Source organism: Ammodytes marinus (assembly GCF_949987685.1).
Source record: "Ammodytes marinus genome assembly, chromosome: 8".
Classification (NCBI taxonomy): domain Eukaryota; kingdom Metazoa; phylum Chordata; class Actinopteri; order Uranoscopiformes; family Ammodytidae; genus Ammodytes; species Ammodytes marinus.
This window is the reverse complement of record NC_137212.1, coordinates 31,545,610-31,566,745: the sequence shown is the minus strand read 5'-3', so window position 1 is coordinate 31,566,745 and position 21,136 is coordinate 31,545,610. Positions and strand designations below refer to the sequence as shown.

The 21,136-nt window shown below is 41.5% G+C and overlaps 1 protein-coding gene across 1 annotated transcript in view; it reads left to right on the top strand.

The window, feature by feature from the left end:
- The window catches only part of mcf2l2 (MCF.2 cell line derived transforming sequence-like 2), a gene marked incomplete at its 5' end in the record, with an annotated part of 282,391 nt that overhangs the window by 97,405 nt on the left and 163,850 nt on the right, over positions 1-21,136 (top strand). Inside the window, 5 exons of the mRNA XM_080033371.1 lie at positions 2,680-2,796; positions 3,040-3,189; positions 5,999-6,123; positions 11,955-12,069; positions 14,132-14,251. Coding sequence (XP_079889497.1) covers positions 2,680-2,796; positions 3,040-3,189; positions 5,999-6,123; positions 11,955-12,069; positions 14,132-14,251 — 627 coding nt within the window. The remainder of the gene's footprint in view (positions 1-2,679; positions 2,797-3,039; positions 3,190-5,998; positions 6,124-11,954; positions 12,070-14,131; positions 14,252-21,136) is intronic.

Below are 21,136 nucleotides of genomic sequence, written 5' to 3'. Positions count from 1 at the left end.
ACCAACACCTAAATGAGCTACAGACTATAGCTGTGTCTCAATTCAGGGGTCGCATCCTTCGAAGGCTGCATTTGAAGGCCGATTGCGTCATAGCGGCGCGTCAAGGCTTGTCCCATTTGGAAGGCTCCTTCATATGCAGCTTTTGTTTCACGGATCTGAAGGGTCCAACGGATGAATCCTTCACGGCCCAACGTATCCCAAGATTCATTGCGTTTTTTTCAGAGATGGCATGAAACCTCCTCAAATAAATAAATAACAAAACAGCAACAGTTGCTCCATTTTCTTAACTTTTATCTTCCTTTCTTTTTTTCTTGTCTTTTCTTTTGTTTTTCTTGTCCTTCTTTATTCTTGTACTTTTTTTTCTTTTCGTCTGGTAGGCAACTTCTTTTTCTTTTTTCCTTCGTTGACAAGGCTGTATCCGTTGGCAGCAATCAGGGTTTCTAGGCAGCACAGGAGCGGCGAGTCGTCACGCAAGGTAACGGCTTGCAAACCGTAAATGCTCTACGGAGACCTGTAGAGACCGTCTCATTTAACAACGCTCGTTCGGCCTTTGGTTCGGGCCTTCACGGTCTATGCGCGTCCTTAAAAGGATGCGACCCCTGAATTGAGACACAGCTAGCGTAAAATGCAAAATGCCCTTCATTTTGGTTGTAAAAATAAATGCTGCTGCCTTCAAGCTGCAATTACCAATAAATAAAAATGTTCACCTGCTTTGCCAATAAAGAATTGAGGATTATATGGCGCAAAAAAATATTAAAGAAAGACCAAAAGTGACATTGACGAGCGAAGCAACAGCCATTTCAACGTCTGTGTGACTACATCTGTTTCTGTGTCCCACTTTCATTACATTTAAAGCTAATATTTGCTTCCTACGGGCACTGCATTAGTACGAATAAAACAGAATGTGATCATTTCCAAATCCATTTCAAACATGTATTCAACATAAGACAATATAGATCAGATCTATTTGTTTAAACTGATACATTTTAATGTTTTTTGTACATTTACTGTACAAAAAGTTTAACTTTGGTGCCTGCAACACGTTTCAAAAAAGATGGGACAGGCATACTTACCACTGTGTTATATCACCCTTCTTTTAACAACTATGAGTAAGCGTTTGGGAACTGAGGACATTAATTGTTGAAAGCAAAATTATTTCCCATTCTTGCTTGAAATACAACTTCAGATGCTCAACATTCCGGGGTCTCCATTGTGATGTTTTGTGCTTCATAATGCACCACTTTTTTAAATGGGAGACGAGGTGCAGAATGTGGCGGTATTGTCTTATGATAAATATGAAGGGCCGCCCCTGAAATAGACATGGTCTGGATGGCAGCACGTTGCTCCATGATCTGTATGTACTTTTCAGCATTAATGGTGCCTTCATAGATGTGCAAGTTACCCATGCTATGGGCACTAACCCACCCCCATACCATCACAAACACTGGCTTTTAACTTTGTATTGGTAACAATCTGGATGGTCCTTTTTCTCTGGAGCCTTGAGGACAGAACGTCCATGATTTACAAAACCTTTTTGAAATGTAGACTCATCAGACCACAGCACACTGTTCCACTTTGCTTCAGTCCATCTCAGATGAGCCCAGGCCCAGAGAAGTCTGCAGCATTTGGAGATGTGGTTGATATGGCTATAATTTTGCATGGTAGTCTTATCTTGCATTTGTGGATGCAGTGATGAACTGTATTAACCGACAATGGTTTTCTGAAGTGTTCCATGGCCCATGTAATAATGGATTGGATTTATATAGTGCTTTTCAAGACACCCAAAGTTCCAGGTTCCACTCGTTCACACAGTCATACCGGTGGTGGTAAACTACGATAGTAGCCACAGCTGCCCTGGGGCAAACTGACGGAAGCGAGGCTGCCATTCCGCGCCATCGGCCCCTCCGACCACCACCTCAAACATACAGCAATCATACACATTCACACGAGGCAAGGTGGGTGAAGTGTCTTGCCCAGGGACACAAAAACCATGACACAGGTGGCCGGGCGGGGATCGAACCGCCAACCCTAGGATCATTGGCCAACCCGCTTAACCACCTGAGCCACAGTCGCCCCAAGTCACATGTAGTGATAACCTATATGAAATTATGTATTTTTTAAATGTGGTGCCACCTGAGGTCATGGGCATCACATTTTAATCTTGGACCTCTCCCCTTACGTGTAGAGATGACTCCAGATTCTCTAAATATTTTAATTATATTATGGATTGTAGATGGTGGAATCCTTAAATTATTTGCAGGAATGTTGTTTTTAAACTGTTAGACTGTTTTCCTCTGCAGTTCTTCACAAAGTGGTGAGCCTGACCCCGTTATTGCTTGTGAAGACTGAATCTTTACAGGATTCATATCCATTCATGATATTATCATCTGTTACCAGTTAATGTTTATGTGAGTAATGTTCCAAACAGATAGTTTTTAACATTCTACAGCTTTCCCAATCTTTTAAAGCCCCTGTCCCAACTTTTTTTTAAATGTGTTTGTAACGGGTTGCTGGTGGCAGGCAGGCAGGTAGGACCCAATTGCAAACAGAGACTGTCCAACATTTAACTTCCAGGATATATCCCTCAATACAAATACAACAGATTCACAAACCACAAACAAACACAGCCCCCTTAATTATAGGACACAATTCAATCCAATGTGTTGAATGTGTTTTCAGATTGTGATGCTGAACTCTGTGTCAGACCTGCATGGATATGTGGACAGAGAGCAGCTGACCCGGGAGCTGGGAGGAAACCTGGAGTACTGTCACAGTCAGTGGATCCACCACCGCACTGTTAGTAAATGCTCATCTAAATACACTAATTCTTAACACTAGGGATTTAGCCCTTTCCAAAAGTGAAAGAAATGTAGATTCATCACACATTGATGGACATACAAAGTAGGAATTGTAGATTTGTGCAGAGTTCTAGTCATGTTTGATCCTTCTCTCTCTCTCTCTCTCTCTCTCTCTCTCTCTCTCTCTCTCTCTCTCTCTCTCTCTCTCTCTCTCTCTCTCTCTCTCTCTCTCTCTCTCTAGGCCATAGAGAACTTTGCCATGACAGTGAAAAGCACAGCCCAGATGTTACAGAAGTTTGGAACCGACCTGGCAGAGACGGAGCTGCCCAATGACGTCCAGTGCACCAAAGACCTGCTCACCGCACACACTAACAAACATGACAGCCTTAAGGTCATTAAATATACACTTCATACACCAGTGCACATGCAAAGCACAGTGCATGCATGACAACAATGTCCACACTGGTTGAATGGTTCTTAGATTCAAATGTGTGCCACCATATGGATTTAATACGTCACTGTGGAAGGTTTCCTCGTAAGCAGTCAAATCTAACTGATAACTATTGAGGGTAACATTAAAAGCAGAAAAGTGGTACAGCAAGATCAATTTGCATATCCTGGTGAAATTGATGATGGAAGAAGCCTTAGAAGCTAAATTTGTCTGATTGCATAGGGGTCAAGCATTGGCTACTGTTGATTGTAAATATGTTCATGTTACTTCTCGTTGATTGGAACATATGATTGGATCATGCAGCTATAACACTTTCCTCATAATCTGGACTCTCTCTCTCTCTCTCTCTCTTACCTCAAAGGTCAGCACAGACAAGAGGGTGTCCCTTTGATGGAGTAAATGTGTTACTCAGAACTGATCAAAGTTGAATTCTGCTCTAAAGCACATCACACATGTACCTTAACTCTGCCAGTAAATCCACAGGTCACAGCATACATACTGTACATTTATTTTGGTCTAAAAATGTTTTGTTATGAATGCTGGTCCTGCCATGCCGGGAGCATTAGGACTGTATGTCTTTCTTACTGTAGGTCACACTGCAGCCATTTAGAAGCCCCTCAACAATACCCGCCATGGCTCACCATGGTTACCAGTTTGCCATTCTTGCATTATAGCCGGTGTAAAGGCAATGGGCTGCAAGATGTCTTTATCCAGATATTAGATACATACCATGTTCCAGATAAAAGTGTAAATGGGTCATGTCACAGGTTGCAAAATTCGGGAATTTTCAAAGTTGGAAACTTTCCATGGGAATTAACAGGAATGTATGGGAATCAACGGGAATTTGGGGAATTAACGAGAATAAACGGAAATTGACTCAATATAAAGCAACCCAAATGCACTAATTCATTCTAACTATGTTATTTCAGTCCAGGCAAACGTTCTAGACAGTAAAAAGCAGATTTTTCAACTAAGTATTAAAATATTTATGAACATTTAATTTCAAATCAGATTTTTTTAAAGTTTATTGAGACACCCAACTTGATATCCTATATTGATTTTCACTAGACCAGGTTTACAGAGGCTTAAGCTGGGAACACACCGCACTGGCCGCGCGGCGAGATTACATACAAAGTCAATGTACTAGCGCGTGGCCGCGCGTCCACCCAATAATCGGCGTCCAGCGGCCGGCGGCGGGGGCTTGCGCGGCGCGTGGCCGCGCCTCATGAGAGGCGCGTGAATCGGGAGCGCGGCCATTAGCGGCGCATAGAAATTGTGTCATCGAAGGAGCGTGAATCGAAGGCTTGTGCGGCGAGCACGGCGCCGCAGAAAAAGATGAAATTTTTCATCTTTTTCTGCAGCGCCGCCGGGCACCGCGCCTCCACAGCCAATCAGCGTTGAGATTGCCCGGTGGCGGTGGTCTGCAAGACGAGGTGGGCGTGTGGAGTGAGGACATCGGGCTTCCAATACATTCTGCAAATATGTGTAGGCTATTTTGCATCTGTTTAGCTGTTGGTTGTACTTTAGCCAAGGTAGCGCCGGTTAGCATAGTGAAACTCACCAAGCTGTGTGCTGTTCCTGAGGATAATATACCCAAACTTGACGGCGGTGTCCGTGTGGAATTCCAATATAGTGCAGCGAAGAACCGGTGTTGTCCTCCGTCAGCCGGCACACTTTCACTTTCAGGTAGGCTGATGTTTGCCTTTATTTTAGCCGCTGAGCACACACTGCTGTTGTTAATGTGTTTAGTATGTTGCTGAATTGCTGTTAATGTGTGTGTATTTGCGATCGGGGTGCGTGTTCAGGCTGTTTTAATGATATTTGTGACAAGACTGCCGCTGGTTACACAGTGAACCTACATCTGTATTTTTTGGCACAGCTGGACCATGTTATTGTTGTTGTTGCACCGTAAGTGTGACGGGTCTGATCTCGGCGTCGGCGTCAGGAATATATGGCCCAATATGATCAAGCGGCGAGCCTCCTGCTGTCACGCGGCCAACCGCTGCCTACGATGAGGCTGCGGTTGGCCGCGGCGGCGACTGCGGTGAACATGGCCCAATATGACCAAGCGGCGAACCTCCTGCATTCACGCGGCCAACCGCCGCAGGCGGCCAATGCGGTGTGTTCCCAGCTTTAAACAGTGATTTTAAATATAGTTGGGGACAATATATTTTAGCATAATCTTGACTTAAAACAACCAGATTTCAAGTAAGCTTGGCAGGTTGCACATAGCACACTGCTTACTGCAGGGGTACTCAGGCCACGCCCCCTACATGCACTGTGCATTCCTCCAGCACATGGGGGGCATTTTACTTAATTTACTGAATGGGTGGGGTGAGAGAGATAGGTAATATTTTACTCAACATTCATCTTTTTGTTTTCAGTGAAATTATTGATTGTTCATAAAATAATCAAAACTTGATAAAGTTCTTCTTACAAATAAATCTGTTCAAATGTGATGTTTTTTTAAATGGATTAGTTTGCATGGATGTCTGCCTATGACAAAATATAGTGTTTATATGTTTAGATTTATGTTTGGATATGAAAAAAATCATTTAAATGACCGCCATTTAGTTAATTCCTATAATTCCCAATTTTGAATATTCCCAAAATTCCAGAGCGAAAATTCCCGTGGAAAGTTTCTGGAAATTTACCGGAAACTTTCCACCCCTTTTCAACCCTATGTCACACAAACATTGGCCATCTGTTTTACAAATGATATTTCCAATGTTTCTATGTCTGTGAACAGGATGAACTGAAGCTAGCTCTGAAGCAGGGCACCACCCTGTTGGCTTGTGTCAACGAGCAGGCAGCCAAGTCTGACAGTCACAAACTCAACCCAGACCAGACGGAGAACCAGACCACTGTGGAAAGGTGAGCGTCACTAAACAGTTTCTCTCATACATGCGTTCAGACGCAATTGTTTTGAAAACTTTACTCGTGCACATGGGTTCAGAAAAATGGGCAAGCAAGTAGTTTGCGGTGACAATCCGTTTACAGTAACTGAAAACAAATTCCATTAACGTTCTTGAAGCCATTGGTGTGAGCTTAGGGTTAGTATTGCAAATGACAAGCTTTCTCTCCTCTTTTTTCACCATGTAGAAATCGCAAAAACAGAAGACATGCTGCTAGCTAGGCTGCTGGGTTGTGTCAGCGCAACCTTCCTGTTCCTTTCAGCTTCAAAATAAAAGTCAACTCACGTTTGTCCAGTGAAATCCTATTAATGTTTAGCCAGTGAAATGCTTTTAATGTGAAGCCGCAGCCGTTTGTTTTAACAGTAACTTAACTGCTACGCGCTGATCTATAGAGTGTTTTTTAATGTAGAAAGCCGTGTACCTGACATTACCAGTGGTGACCAGCCGCGGCTGACCCATAGAGGGCGCTAGGGCACCGCCCCCCTCCTCCCCCCCAAATAATAAAATAAAATAATTTTTTTTTTTTTGTGTGTGTTAATTTGAGGCAATTAAACTATTTAATTTTGCTTAAGAATGCACACTGAATTTATATTCTGGCACTGTATTTACATTTCATGGTGAAATTCAAGCTCTAAACTGACTAATTTCACTTCTACGGTCGCCAGTTCACGGCGCCCAAACCTGTCGTTCACTCAGAGTGGCCATATCAATTTCTGATGCCATTCAGTTTTAACGAAGCGTTTGGGGCGCTGGCATTGGAGCCCAGTAACTGGTTACCTGGCAACAATCAGGGCTGGACTGGCCATTGGGCGTACCGGGCAAATGCCCGGTGGGCCAGCAGGCATTTTGGGCCGGGCCGGGTCCATTTATAAAAAAAGAAAAAATTTATTTTTTATTTTTTATTTTTTTATGGACTTGGCCGGGCCGGGCCGAGTCACACAGCCAAGGGCCGAGGGCCGAGGGCCCTTCCCTCTCGGGAGTGCCATGGACATATAATTGTGCGTGCAGGCTGTCAACTTCACCTGAAAGTTAAATAAAACTTTGTCCCAGGCCATTACTCATTATGATTGGTTCTGGGCTGTGCCTGGCCCAATCACACACACAGCAGAGGGCCGCCCATTCAGAGGCTGCATTGAATTGTATTATCATGCATTCAACTTATACTCCGTAATTATGAGCATCTGACGATGGTCAGTTACGTTCAGGGCCGTCGGACTGCGGACAGGCTTGGGGGGCCCAAGGCAGAGGGGGGCTGCACCCCAAAAAATATATATAGGGGAAGGTGGGGTGATTTGTGCAACTTTTTACTCAAAGTGATTTTAAAGTGAGGCCTTGACAGTTATGTCTCCAACTCAAATATGTACATATATTTCAGGATGTTGTGCATCCCTGGCAATAAAAACTTTGGATCTGGAATAAACTGTTTAAGAAATATAGCTTTCGGAAAAAAAGTTGTCTTGTCGCACAAATCACCCAATGACAAAGTCACCATCATCATCTTTCTGGCCATCTGAACTCTCATCAGTGGTGTCGTTAAGTGGAATTGAGATGTCACTCTCTTCTGAGCTACTGTAGACAATCACTTTCTTTTGGTGACCAGCGTATACAGCCATGCCACTGGCACAACTCTCAGAAATGTACTTTGCACTAGTTGCTCCGTGCTTGTGGAACCAACTGCCACCTGACAAATGTGATTCCCCCTACATTTCTGCCTTTAAAATCAAGGCTCAAAACCCATATGTACACCCTGGTGTTTCCTCCCCATTAACCTCTGCACTACTTACTTACCTCTGCACTACTATCTGTGTTTATGTGGATGTATGGGCTTTACGTCTTTTATTTTGGTTATTGTTATTTTACCTTCATTGTTTACCTACTGAATGCACTATGTACAGCACTTTGGACAGTGCAAACTGTCATAAATGTGCTTTTATAAATACATTTTACTTACTTACTTACTTATAACTCACCCAGGCCCTTGCGCACAAATCACCCCATCCCCAGAATTTTGGATAATAGGCATGATGCAGCAATTTAGGGTTGACATCGTGCTAACTATATAGACTCAAAGTGTAGCATACCAAAGCACTAAAACATGTGTCAAATGTTTTCAAACGTGTCTATAATTGTTCAGACACAATAATCAAAAAACCTTGATCATGGAAATTTTACTTTGAAAGGCAAAACACAGTTTTTTGAGCTTAAATGTGCTTATATCTTATTCCTTGTGTCTCCCTTCTTTACAGGATGAGTCAAATGGATGGCTCTTCTTAAATATGTGGTCACATTTCCAATTTCTTCCACGGTTTTCTAGAAACAAGGGGTTTTGCAACTTCCAAAATGCACAAATCACCCCACCTTCCCCTATATATATATATATATATTTTTTTACTGGCTCAATATAGGCCCCTGATCTTTGAAGGCCCAGAAAAACGTTATTTAGGGAAAAAAAAGATTTCATGGGCCTTTCATTCGTCAGTACATGTATGTTATTTTTTAAATAACATTGTTCGGGGCTACGAAGATCAGGGGCCTATATTGGGCCATTAAAAAATACAAACAAAGGAAAAAAATTCCCGAAGCTGACTGGATTCTTTAAACATGTACATTTCTTCTTTCTGCTTTTTGGTCATCTGTGTCTATACATTATTCCAGCAAATAATAGCCTACTAAATAGCTTACATAGGAAACAGTTGATTTATCCTTAGTTTTCTCTTCAAAGTGCACCAGAATGATGAATTTTACTTTAACATTTGAAAAAAAATCTTCCGGGGGAGCATTCCCCCGGACCCCTCCAGAAGGTCGAGGGTCCACGACACAGTCTCCCAAATTCCTGTGAGAAACACTGTGTGTGTGCATGGTTATTAAGAGTCATTAGACCAGGGGTTGTGTTCAAGTACGCGTAATGATTTGGTCATTCATCAATAGAAACATTGTGTTGTTATCTGGCTCAGAGAGTGACCAGTCACTCATACGTTTTGGACTATAGACAAACATAGCTTTTACATGTTTGTATTGTAAGACTGCCTCTCAGAGGGCCCATCAGGACTTCCTGTATAGGGGCCCAGAATTTGGAGCAACGCCCCTGCCTCCACATATCGTATAAATAATCATGGTGGGCTGCCATGGCCAAAAATGCCAGGGCCGATTTTTTGTCCCAGTCCAGCCCTGGCAACAATAACAACAACGTTCGGATCTAACTAACGGTTGCTCGCGGAGTCGCGTGCTGTGTTGCCAAGTTAGCGATTTTGTCACTATATTTATCGACTTTTCAGCCCCCCTGGCGACTTTTTTTTCAAAACAGCGACAAGCGAAAAATCTAGCTTTTTTTCTGGTGTTATTGGTGACTTTTTCGCCAAAGCAAGTATCACTTTTTAACTCTTCTCAACAAGCAGAGGGAGCCTCCGTGGCCACTCCCCCGTCACAGAGCACTGACAGGCGGCAGAGTCCTCACGCAGCAGTCCCTCCCAGCTGCGGTCAGAGCAGGAGATACACACCTCTCCGCTCGTGTTCCGTTAGCATCCTTATCATGGACATATAAAGAAAGATCCCTAGCAGTTGTAGTAGCAGCTTTCCGCCCCTCTTTTATAGTCTATGAGTAGTGCAATTCAAAATGTTATGCAGTGCTTATTAAACTTTGAGCATGTATGATTATTACTGCTAGACTTAACATTATCACGTTGGTTGTTTATGCGATTGTCACGTTCATAACACTAGAACCTCACCTATTCATTCATTCACCTATTCTGTTGTGTTGGCTAGTTGTGTTGCAGCTGTCAATATGGACGAATTACCCCCTAATTCAGTTCAATCGCTTTTAGAAACCCCATTTGAGAGGAGAACGTACGCAGAACGTTTACATCATGCCCTATTGTATATAGTTCATGCCTTTAGTGTGCATATTGTAAATAATTCTCTGCAAGCCTATGTTGGCATTATGCCTTTAGTGTGCATATTGTATATAGTTCTCTGCAAACCTATGGTGGTGTGACGCACAAGACATATGGTCACTTGCTGGTGATTTATTTCAACTTTTATTATCTCTTAATCAGTCTTTGAAGGCCTGTACTTCTGGGTGTTATACCGATTAGCGCCACAGGGTGGCTTTCTCACAAACACACATCAGACAGAGAGAGAGAGAGAGAGAACCAGAATGCTTCATTTATATGTGAAAATCACAAAAAAAATATTCTGGGGGAGGATTCCCCCAGACCCCCCTACAGGGGTTTGGTTTATAAACTTTCAGCCCCACCTAAAAGAAAATTCACCAGCCGCCACTGGTGGTGACACGAGTTTATTTCGCTAGGAAAGCCAGCAGAGCCCACATCTTTCACCAGCCAAAGTGGCAGGCGGTCTCAATAACTTACTACTCACTTAGACTAAAGGTGTATTCACACTGGGAAAGTCAGCTAGTTCACTTGCTTTGGTCCAGACCAAATAGAGTTTAGATTTTTTTTGTTGGTGCGGTCCACTTTCATATTGCCCCTTTTGCAAGTGAACCAGCATTAAGAAGTAAAACCACACGTGATCTGAGGTCATTCATTCATTGGACAGACATTCTGGGGTGGAGAGAAGCAGGAAGCACGAAGTGAAAACTGCGAAATATATAACTGATACGATATGGGGTTAAAAATAATAAATAAATAAATAGGCCTACAAATAAATAAATAAAACATAAAATTATTGTTGTTTCATATGGTTATAATATGTAGGCCTGTGTCAATGTGTGGCTTGTAGCCTATGATGTGAAACATAATATTTACTGTATTTTTGCTGCTGGACGCGCGGCTCGCGAGGAGGCTCAAGCTGACACAGCTGATTTAGCCGTGTGTCAGCTGGGTGTGAGTTCGGCGCGGCTCAGCTCCAAACTGACACAGGGATAGTATTGACGGTCCCGTAACATGGGATGCAAAATAAAAACACACACTTCATACAAAGCTCAGCATGAACCTGTTGTCACTGTGTGATGGAGACGCTCCCCTCTCCTTCATCTGGTCGCTGAACACATCAGCATGTTTACGCGTCCTGTCTATCAAATGTAGCCTAATATATTCGCTCAGGGCTCCCGGTCAAACCACAACTAATCTTCCCAACAACGGCGACAACAACACTTTCCTATAATGTGAAGCTGACGGCGATTTATTAAAAAAGAAAAGGCACAATGCTTCCTGCAATTGGGTCGGATCGAATTCGGCCAAATTCACACCACAAACGAACTGCAGCAGAGTGCGTTTTGAAGCGCATCGAGACCACCTCTTCAGCTGGGTCTCGGAGCGTTTGTTTGGTCCGCCCCCGAGTGCGATTGCTGTATTCACATATGTCTGAAAGATGCGCACCGAAGGCGGAAGTGCATCTGAGTTCGTTTCAACCGAACTAAACACGGCATGTGTGAATACTCCCTAAATGTACCCGCATTTGGCGAGTGTTATATTTGAGCCCTGCACAATATTCTCCGCTGTTCACAGTGACGGTGCTGCGGAGACACCGTGCATTTTGTCTTCTAACTGGCGTGTGGCTATTTGACAGCAAACGTAACAGGCCTACGCATGTGTGGAGTGGAGCCGTGATGTTATCGTTATCACAGGGAATGACATTGCTATTCACATGGTGACGCTGGAGTTGCGTTTTCAAAAGATTCCACTCTGGAACCTAGTTTCAAAAGTTTACCTTTTCAAGACTGCAAATGCTGTTATCATGTAAATGATTGGCTGCAAATATAAAAATACCTTTGCATTTGTGCCGTTATTGTTACCGTGTAAAGCACCTCTGAGTTCCTGTTGTGTGTTCCAGGCTCCTGGCCCAGTTGAATGAGACAGAGAACGCCTTTGAACAGTTCTGGTGTAAACACCATCTGAAGCTGGAGCAGTGCCTGCAGCTACGCCACTTTGAGCAGGATTTCAGAGAGGTAAATCTGCAGATATATCTGTCTGTCTGTCTGTCTGTCTGTCTGCCCCTGGCCTTTAACCTTTGGATCTTGGAAGAAATTATCTCCTCTTTGGGTCCTTTTTATTTGAACAGTTTTGAGTGAAACAATCAACACCTGCTTTAACATGACTTCTTCTTTCACTTATACAGTATTTTTTTGTCACACTGAGCCAAACTAAAATAACAGACAAGATTTGTTCCGATTGGATAATTTGTGATAATCCGCGGTGACATTGTTTGATTTAAGACTACAGTCCCGGACAAAAGTCTTGTCACTTATCCATTTTGTAGAAACAACAGCTTCTAACCTGACTTTTAATTAATCCATTGGTTTTAGAAATGGCTCATATAAAAGCTAAAACCCTCCCAAATTATGTTTAATAAATTAAAATAAATTTGCTTCACTACAGAAATATTGATCATTTAATGAACACAGAAAGGTCAGATGTTGGCAGGACAAAAGTCTTGTTGCCTACAGAGAGTAATGTGAAAATGTAAAAAATAATTTACTTCAAATACAAAAATATGTTGCATAACATCAGTGAATTAAGTCGTGGTGCTGTGAGATCCATATTTAATATCTTGTATGACTTCCATGAGCTTGAAGGACTGCATCCATGCTGTTTGACAATGATTCATACAATCTATTGATGAAGTCATCAGGAATAGCAAAGAAAGCAGTCTTACATGCCTCCCAGAGCTCATCAAGATTCTTTGGTTTGGTCTTCCATGCTTCCTCTTTCATTCTACCCCAGACATGCTCAATGATGTTCATGTCTGGTGACTGGGCTGGCCAGTCCTGGAGCACCTTGATCTTCTTCGCCTTGAGGAACTTTGATGTAGAGATGGAAGTATGCGATGGAGCACCACCCTGATGCAACATTTGGCCCCTTTTATGGTTGGGAATGTAAGATGTAGCTAATTCTTCTTGATATTTCAGGCTATTGATATTGCCTTCCACCCTGCAAATCTCTCGCACACCCCCATACTGGATGTAACCCCAGACCAACATTTTTCCGCCACCAAACTTAACTGTTTTCTGGGTGAATCTCGGATCCATGCAGGCTCCAGTAGGTCCCATGCAATATTTGCGGCGGATGTGATGGAATTCAACCGAAGATTCATCTGAGAAATCCACCTTCTGCCACTTTTCAGCGTCCATCCTTTTAGCAGGCTGTGGGCCTTAGAAAATGCCACACGTTTTTTTAATTGCCTTTTGTTTAGTGCTGGTTTCTGGGCACTGATTCGACCAGGAAGGTGGATTTCGCAGATGAATCTTCGTTTGAATTACATCACATGGTTGCTCCATCGCATACTTCCATCTCTACATCAAAGTTCCTCAAGGCGAAGAAGATCAAGGTGCTCCAGGCCTGGCCAGCCCAGTCACCAGACATGAACATCATTGAGCATGTCTGGGGTAGAATGAAAGAGGAAGCATGGAAGACCAAACCAAAGAATCTTGATGAGCTCTGGGAGGCATGTAAGACTGCTTTCTTTGCTATTCCTGATGACTTCATCAATAGATTGTATGAATCATTGTCAAACAGCGTGGATGCAGTCCTTCAAGCTCATGGAAGTCATACAAGATATTAAATATGGATCTCACAGCACCACGACTTAATTCACTGATGTTATGCAACATATTTTTGTATTTGAAGTAAATCATTAGTTAAATTTTCACATTACTCTCTGTAGGCAACAAGACTTTTGTCCTGCCAACATCTGACCTTTCTGTGTTCATTAAATGATCAATATTTCTGTAGTGAAGCAAATTTATTTTAATTTATTAAACATAATTTGGGAGGGTTTTAGCTTTCATATGAGCCATTTCTAAAACCAATGGATTAATTAAAAGTCAGGTTAGAAGCTGTTGTTTCTACAAAATAGATAAGTGACAATACTTTTGTCCAGGACTGTATATAACTAAAGCTGAGTTGGGATATGATACAAGAAAAGTACTAATATTCCAGTGTGCACAACATTATGCTTCACTCTCTTATTTTCTGTCGCTCCCTGACTCCGCCCTCTCTTTGGTTCTCCAGGTCAAAGTGTCTCTAGACAGTGTGATTGACAGTCTAACCGGCCTATCAGATATTGGTGATTGTGTGACCAGAGTGGAACTCCTACTAAAGGAACTGAAAACCCTGGAGGAGAATGCTCAGGTTGGTGTCAATCAATACACACACACGCACACACACACACACACGCAAAACACATCTGCAAATTGGTAAACCGAAAAATGTACAACAATAACTTTATGTGTATCAAATCAGGCACCACCTGCTTTTCCTATGAAGGCTATTTATTTATTTCAGTAATACATCATAAAAATATATCATTTCAGATGTCGATAGAGATGTCAGAAACTCTTTGAGACAGTAGTTCCAATATTGTAAACAGTGTAAAGGGAAAGTGCTACCAGTCCCAAACCAATGCATTGTCTTGTTATCGTTGCTGTAGCTTAACTCACCCCCATTTGAACACACTGTTTCCCTAATTTAGTTTTCCTGTTTCCAGTTACAGCCAAGGATAGTAGAAATCAACACAATAGTATCAACACAGAGCAACATGGCTCCTTAAAGCGGCTACGAGTAACATTTAAATATCTTTTAAACAGCCTCATGTTTCCTCTCAATTTCATAAATTACCTTTAACAGCAAACGAAACCATTAGTGCAAAGAAATAAGTTTTGATATAGTTTTTATTACTGCGTTTGGTCTGGTCGCACACCCAGTCCGATTTTCGGTTGACGCGTGCATGCTCTATGGTCACATATCCGTATTGGTCGCAGATTTCAGTGTGGCGCAGGAACGCGATTTGAGAAGCCTATCCCTCCAGGTGAGGGAAGGGAAGCGGGAGCCTTGTTTGAGACAGTTATTTGTCGTCATAATGACTGATAACGGGGCTGAACCATCAAAGAAAAAAAAGAAAATGCAATGAAGAAAAGCTTAAAGGGAGAGATAGGCGGGCGGGAGGGCGTTGCCAAGCAACGTATACACAATTTCACAGGAGCGAACCTAGACTGCAGTGTTTACTCCTAAATGAATGAGCGGTAGCCTACTAAAACAAAGTTTACTTTGCCTCACCAGCATCATCAGATGACCATTATTCATCGGAAATAGTCATTATTTACAACAACATAAACACATTACCTCATCGTGATCCATACTAACTGCCATCTCTCGTTCATTCGCTTTGTGTGAGGACGCGGAATCTTTCAGCTCCGTGAGAGGTGACACTGCATCAACTCATTGCAATCAGGTGTGTGTAGCACTGACTGGCATTAGTTGATGCTGTGTCACTAACCACTCTCACGGAGCCGAAAAGAGTCCGGTGCCCTCACACTTTCAACACACGGACATGCACTATATTGCTTCCTGATCATTTGAATCTCGCACACCTGGCACCAGCTAGAAAACAGCTTCACGACAGCTGGCGTCGTAAAGATTTAAATATCCCCTCTTTGTCTTTGAACTGGAACATTTTCTCTGTATAGTTTAATTTAATGTATAAGAATCATTACCATATACTATGGTATGGAGCATACAAACATACAAATCTATCTATAAAGCAAGAAACGTCTGTCTGTCTGTGTGTCTGTGTGTGTTCCAGTGGCTCGCATATCTCTCGGATTGTTAGTCAGATCGGCCTGAGCTTCCGGATATGGCTTGCGCACGGCACAAAGGTGTGCATCATTGATTGATTGTGAGGTTTTTTGGACCAAATATGAATATGTAGAAGTTATCATATTTATATCATATACTGGCGGTGAATACATGCGCGCACTGAAAGCCACAGTAACCGACGGGCATGAAGTAATCTCCGGCTAAACCCCGCCTCCCTCTGATTTGATTGGCCACTGCGACCAAAGCATGAATTTACGAACGGGACACACACAGCAGACCCACACAGCCTGTGTTACGTCCTCATTCAATGCACCCAACTTTCCAAACAAAACGTTCTTAAACCTTTCCACAGACATCACCAACTCCTCAAACCTGTCCGCTTTAGTGTTAAAGATCGCACGTTACGCTATTTTCACTGTTATAGAGTTAATGTATAGTTAAACACTTCCGCAACAGTGACGCTAATTTCAGTTAGCATGTCAATAGCGGTTTCCATTTAAACTAGCACGGTCTCGGATAGCTCTGCTACCGGTGAATGTAAACATGATCGCTTACACAGAATGTTTTAAATTTGTTAGAAACTAACACCTAAACGAGCTAAAGACTATGTAAGATGCAAACATGCCCTTCATTTTGTTTGCGAATATAAATGCTGCTGCTTTCAAGCTGCAATTACCAATAAAAAACATTTTCACCTGCTTTGCCCATAAAGAATAGAGGATTAAATGGCGCAACAAATATTAAAGATCTCCTATTATACTACTTTCTGGTCTTAATTTCTTGTTAAAAACTGCTATAGAGCAACCTGACACGAATCACATCACAAAAAACCATGTAGATTTTCGGGACACTCTTCCTCTCACCCTAGCGAGCACAGCAGTCTGCTCCACACACTGCTTTGAGCTTCTCCGCTCCTCCTCCCCCCCCCCCTCCTGCAAACCCCACTCCGTTGTGATTGGTTACCTTCCTTCCGGAACATTTCCAGCAGCGCGCGGGGAGATTTCTGAGAGAGGAAGGTGGGGGCATGGCCGGAGCTTGCCTGAGCAGCATTAGCTTACATGGAAACATCCGGGAACGTGACGACACGATACCCGGAAATTTTAACAAGTGAATTCTCGACCGGCTGCCCTAGTGTTTAGTGCTCTGCATAGCCACCCCAGACGGTCAGCAGGGAATACGTCTAAATGCATGTACGTAATTATTTGATACGCTAGTATGGTTAAACATGACTATAAATCATTATAACAACGTTTATAGGTCATAAAAGTCGAAAAGTACCAGAGCCGGCCCGAGGCATAAGCGAACTAAGCGGCCGCTTAGGGCCCCCGACTGCATGGGGGGCCCCCTAGAAAAAAAATAAAAAATAAATTTTTTGGTAACGCTTTATATTAAAGGGGTAGTTCAGGATTTTAGACATAGGGCCTTATTCCCAAGTTAGCCTTGGTGTTCTTTATCAGTGGAGACAGTTTTCAACACATTTAATTCTGTCCTTATAGTTGCAGAGTGCGCTCGTGCTAAGCTAGCGCACGGCATCGGGGGGATATCTAGCTTGCAACTAAAACAGTCTTACCCACTCCACAGTACACCCGAGGCCAATCAATTATAACGCCAGACTATCGATGTAAATGTCTGTGTTGATAGAATAATTTTAGAAATAAAACCAACCTCGCATATTGCATTTTGAGGGACTTTATTCCTGGTAGGCTGCGGCAGCGGCGGACTAATACCTAGGTTACAGGCTCTATAATAGTTTGTTTACCTGCTGCTGCCCGTACCTGTACGAGCCGGAATACACTGATGAAGAATTGAGAGGGATGCTCAAAGGGCAGAAAGAGAAAGAGCGTCTGTAGAGACAGCCCCCGCTGGAGCTGCAGCAGAGAACCGGGACAGAATGACGGTAGACTGGTGGCAGTGCAGTTTCAGTTTCTGTCCCACGCTGCTCTGTTTACTTTCTGCTGTAGTGATTCGGTTACACAGCAAAGTAAAAGTCCGCTGCTGCTAAGAAAGTAGTCCCTCAAAATGCGATAATTCATGCGATGCGAGGTTGGTTTTATTTCTAAAATTATTCTATCAACACAGACATTTACATCGATAGTCTGGCGTTATAATTGATTGGCCTCGGGTGTACTGTGGAGTGGGTAAGACTGTTTTAGTAGCAGGCTAGGTATTCCCCCGATGCCGTGCGCTAGCTTAGCACGAGCGCACTCTGCAACTAGAAGGACTGAATTAAATGTGTTGAAAACTGTCTCCAATAATAAAGAACACCAAGGCTAACTTGGGAATAAGGCCCTATGTCTAAAATCCTGAACTACCCCTTTAAGGTTCTTGTTATAAGCCTTAGTTAATAGGTAATAAGGACCTTATAAGATGCTTATTAACATCAGTTTGTGTTAATAAGACTATATTTAAGTGTTAATAATAACACAATAAACATGTTTACTGTGTGATTATAAGACTTTTATAAGCACTTATAAGAATCTTCTTAACTATTTATTGATTGCTTAATAGCATTAATAAAAGCCTTATGAGTTTCTGATAGCTGTTAATAAAAGCATTACAAATCCATCTATTGAGTCTTACTAACTTACCTATTATGTCATAGTTAAACCTTTACTAAGGATTGTTTGTTGCTTTATGAAGGTGAACACACCTTTATTATTTGTTTATTAGCAGTTAACTATGTTCTAAGAACGATGCTTATTAAGGTTAATAAGTCCTTTATTAAACAGGTAATAATGCATTTCTATGCTCTAAGAACAATGCTTATTAAGGCCAATAAGTCCTTTATTAAACAGGTAATAATGCATTTTGAAGGTACCTGATCTAAAGCGAGAACAATGCTTATTAAGGTTAATAAGTCCTTTATTAAACAGGTAATAATGCATTTTGAAGGTACCTGATCTAAAGCGAGAACAATGCTTATTAAGGTTAATAAGTCCTTTATTAAACAGGTAATAATGCATTTTGAAGGTACCGGATCTAAAGCGAGAACAATGCTTATTAAGGTTAATAAGTCCTTTATTAAACAGGTAATAATGCATTTTGAAGGTACCGGATCTAAAGCGAGAACAATGCTTATTAAGGCCAATAAGTCCTTTATTAAACAGGTAATAATGCATTTTGAAGGTACTGGATCTAAAGCGAGAACAATGCTTATTAAGGTTAATAAATCCTTTAACATACACTTTTTAACAGTTAATAAGTACTATATCTTGTCAAGGTGGATACAATGTGAATTAAAAAAGCTACATGTAAATACAATGTTACAGAGGTGAAGCACAAAAACTTACTTTTAAAGAAAAAAAAACACTTAACAACTGTGCAATTGTAAACATGTTTGTTTGTTTCCCAGAACTTTCATGAACAACATTTTACTAAATGTAAAAAAATAAATACCTTTGTAAAATAAAAATGCTGCCTGACATCAATTCAAGTGTCCAATGATTACGACTATTAATTTAAAATATTAAATGAATAAGAACAACAAAACAATTAAACGAGTAGAGCAAAAAAAAACTTTCATCAAACAATAATAAAAAAAAAACTCTGTTGTAGGTAAAACAATATAAAACGACGTGGGGTTGTATGAGTTGCATCTGCATATTGAATCTGCAACCTTATGGAGATGGCAATCCTCACTATAAGAATTTGGGCGAGATGTTGCTGTATCAGAAGTCAGCATTATACTGTTGCAGATAGGACAAGCAGAAAACCACATACAACTAATAGATGCTAACCCAGTGGTTCTCAAACTTGTTTTGTCATTCCCCACTTTGGAGGTGGGAATATTTTCAAGTCCCACCGTTCCCCGATTGTGTCAACAAAATAGTAAGAAAATTGGTCAGTCTTAAAAGTTTAAAATGTATTGAAATAAAATCAAGTAATACAATTCAAAAATAGATCATTTTATATACAGTATGTGGTAAAAAAAAAAAAAAGCCTTCTTCTGCTGGCCCCCTCTGCAACAGTACAATGCTGACTTCTGCTATACTTCCTCTTCCTCTTCCCATCGTCTGAGGAGGGGTCAGAGGAGTCAGAAGACAACGGACTTGACTCTGAGTCGGGCTTTTCCTTAGCCTCAGGGGAAGGTTGAGTCAGGCTGGTCTTTCTTGTTACTGTATAAAGACAACACAAAGAAACATTGATCACAATTAGACAGATAGCAGACAGGTTACACTAAGCATTTAAGTCATTTGGACATGGAATCTGCAAAAAGGGGTGCAGTATCAAAGTAAATATAGTCTGTAATGGTGAAAATTGTTCGAAAAAAGTAAATATTTTCTTTCATTCAGATAGTTGTCCCTTCAAGAAATAAATATCTCTCCGTTGTCAGGTCTTTTATTTTTACATCCTGGCATTCTAATTTAAACCTGGCCAGCTCATGTTTATATTTCTGTAGACCCAGTTTGGCAGTTAGGACAATTTGGGCAGCATCTGGGTCAGCACAGAAATAACCATTTAGCATTACTTAGCCCCTTCCTGACAAGCTAGCATGACACAACTGTTAATAGATAGTTTGGTTGCAGTTTTTATGATAGTGTAAGCTAAACGTTAGCTCAAAAAGGAAGCTCACCAAAGCTTCTGAAAGAAAGTAATGTAAGCTAGGCAAACAACTAGCAAGCTAGAACCAGCTAACGTTACTATAACATTACATTCTTAAACTTACCAGAAGAGTCATCCTCCAGTTCGGACCTCACCCTCTTATTTTTCAGAGACCTGGTTTGGGGTGCTGACCGTGCTGACGACTCCGACATGTTCTCCTTACTTTCGTGAAACACTTTGTCAAGCATGGCCGTCAATCTGGCGTCAAGCCATCAGCGACTTGCATACACGGAACTTCCGGTTTTACAACTACCTTCAAAATAAAAACCCTTTAAGGATCTGATTTGAGCAAACCGATCATACGAGTCATATTCATCATAGATTGTGAAAAATATACTACGTTCTCTGGGCATCTAATTTTAACACTCACTCAACATGTGTGCGCACACATAGAGGTGAAATAATCACTTCAGAGCAAAAACAAATATATTATGCACTCATTATGCTAGATGCCAAAAGACAACATTTTGGAAAGAGGGATGAAAATCAGTGACTTTAGCCTACTAAGATATGGCGCTGCAAACCAAACTCAGAAAACTCATTTTTGAAGGTACTTCAACAAGAAAAACATTAAAGCTAATCAAATACCTTCACCGCTCTAACATTGTATTTGCATGTCGTTTTTCTAATTCTCATTGTATCCTCCTTGACAAGATATAGTACTTATTAACTGTTATTAAGTGTTTAATAAAGGACTTATTAACCTTAATAAGCATTGTTCATAGAGCATAGTTAACTGCTATTAATTGATTAATAAAGATGTGTTTACCTTCATAAAGCAACAAACAATGCTTAGTAAAGGTTTAACAATGACATAAT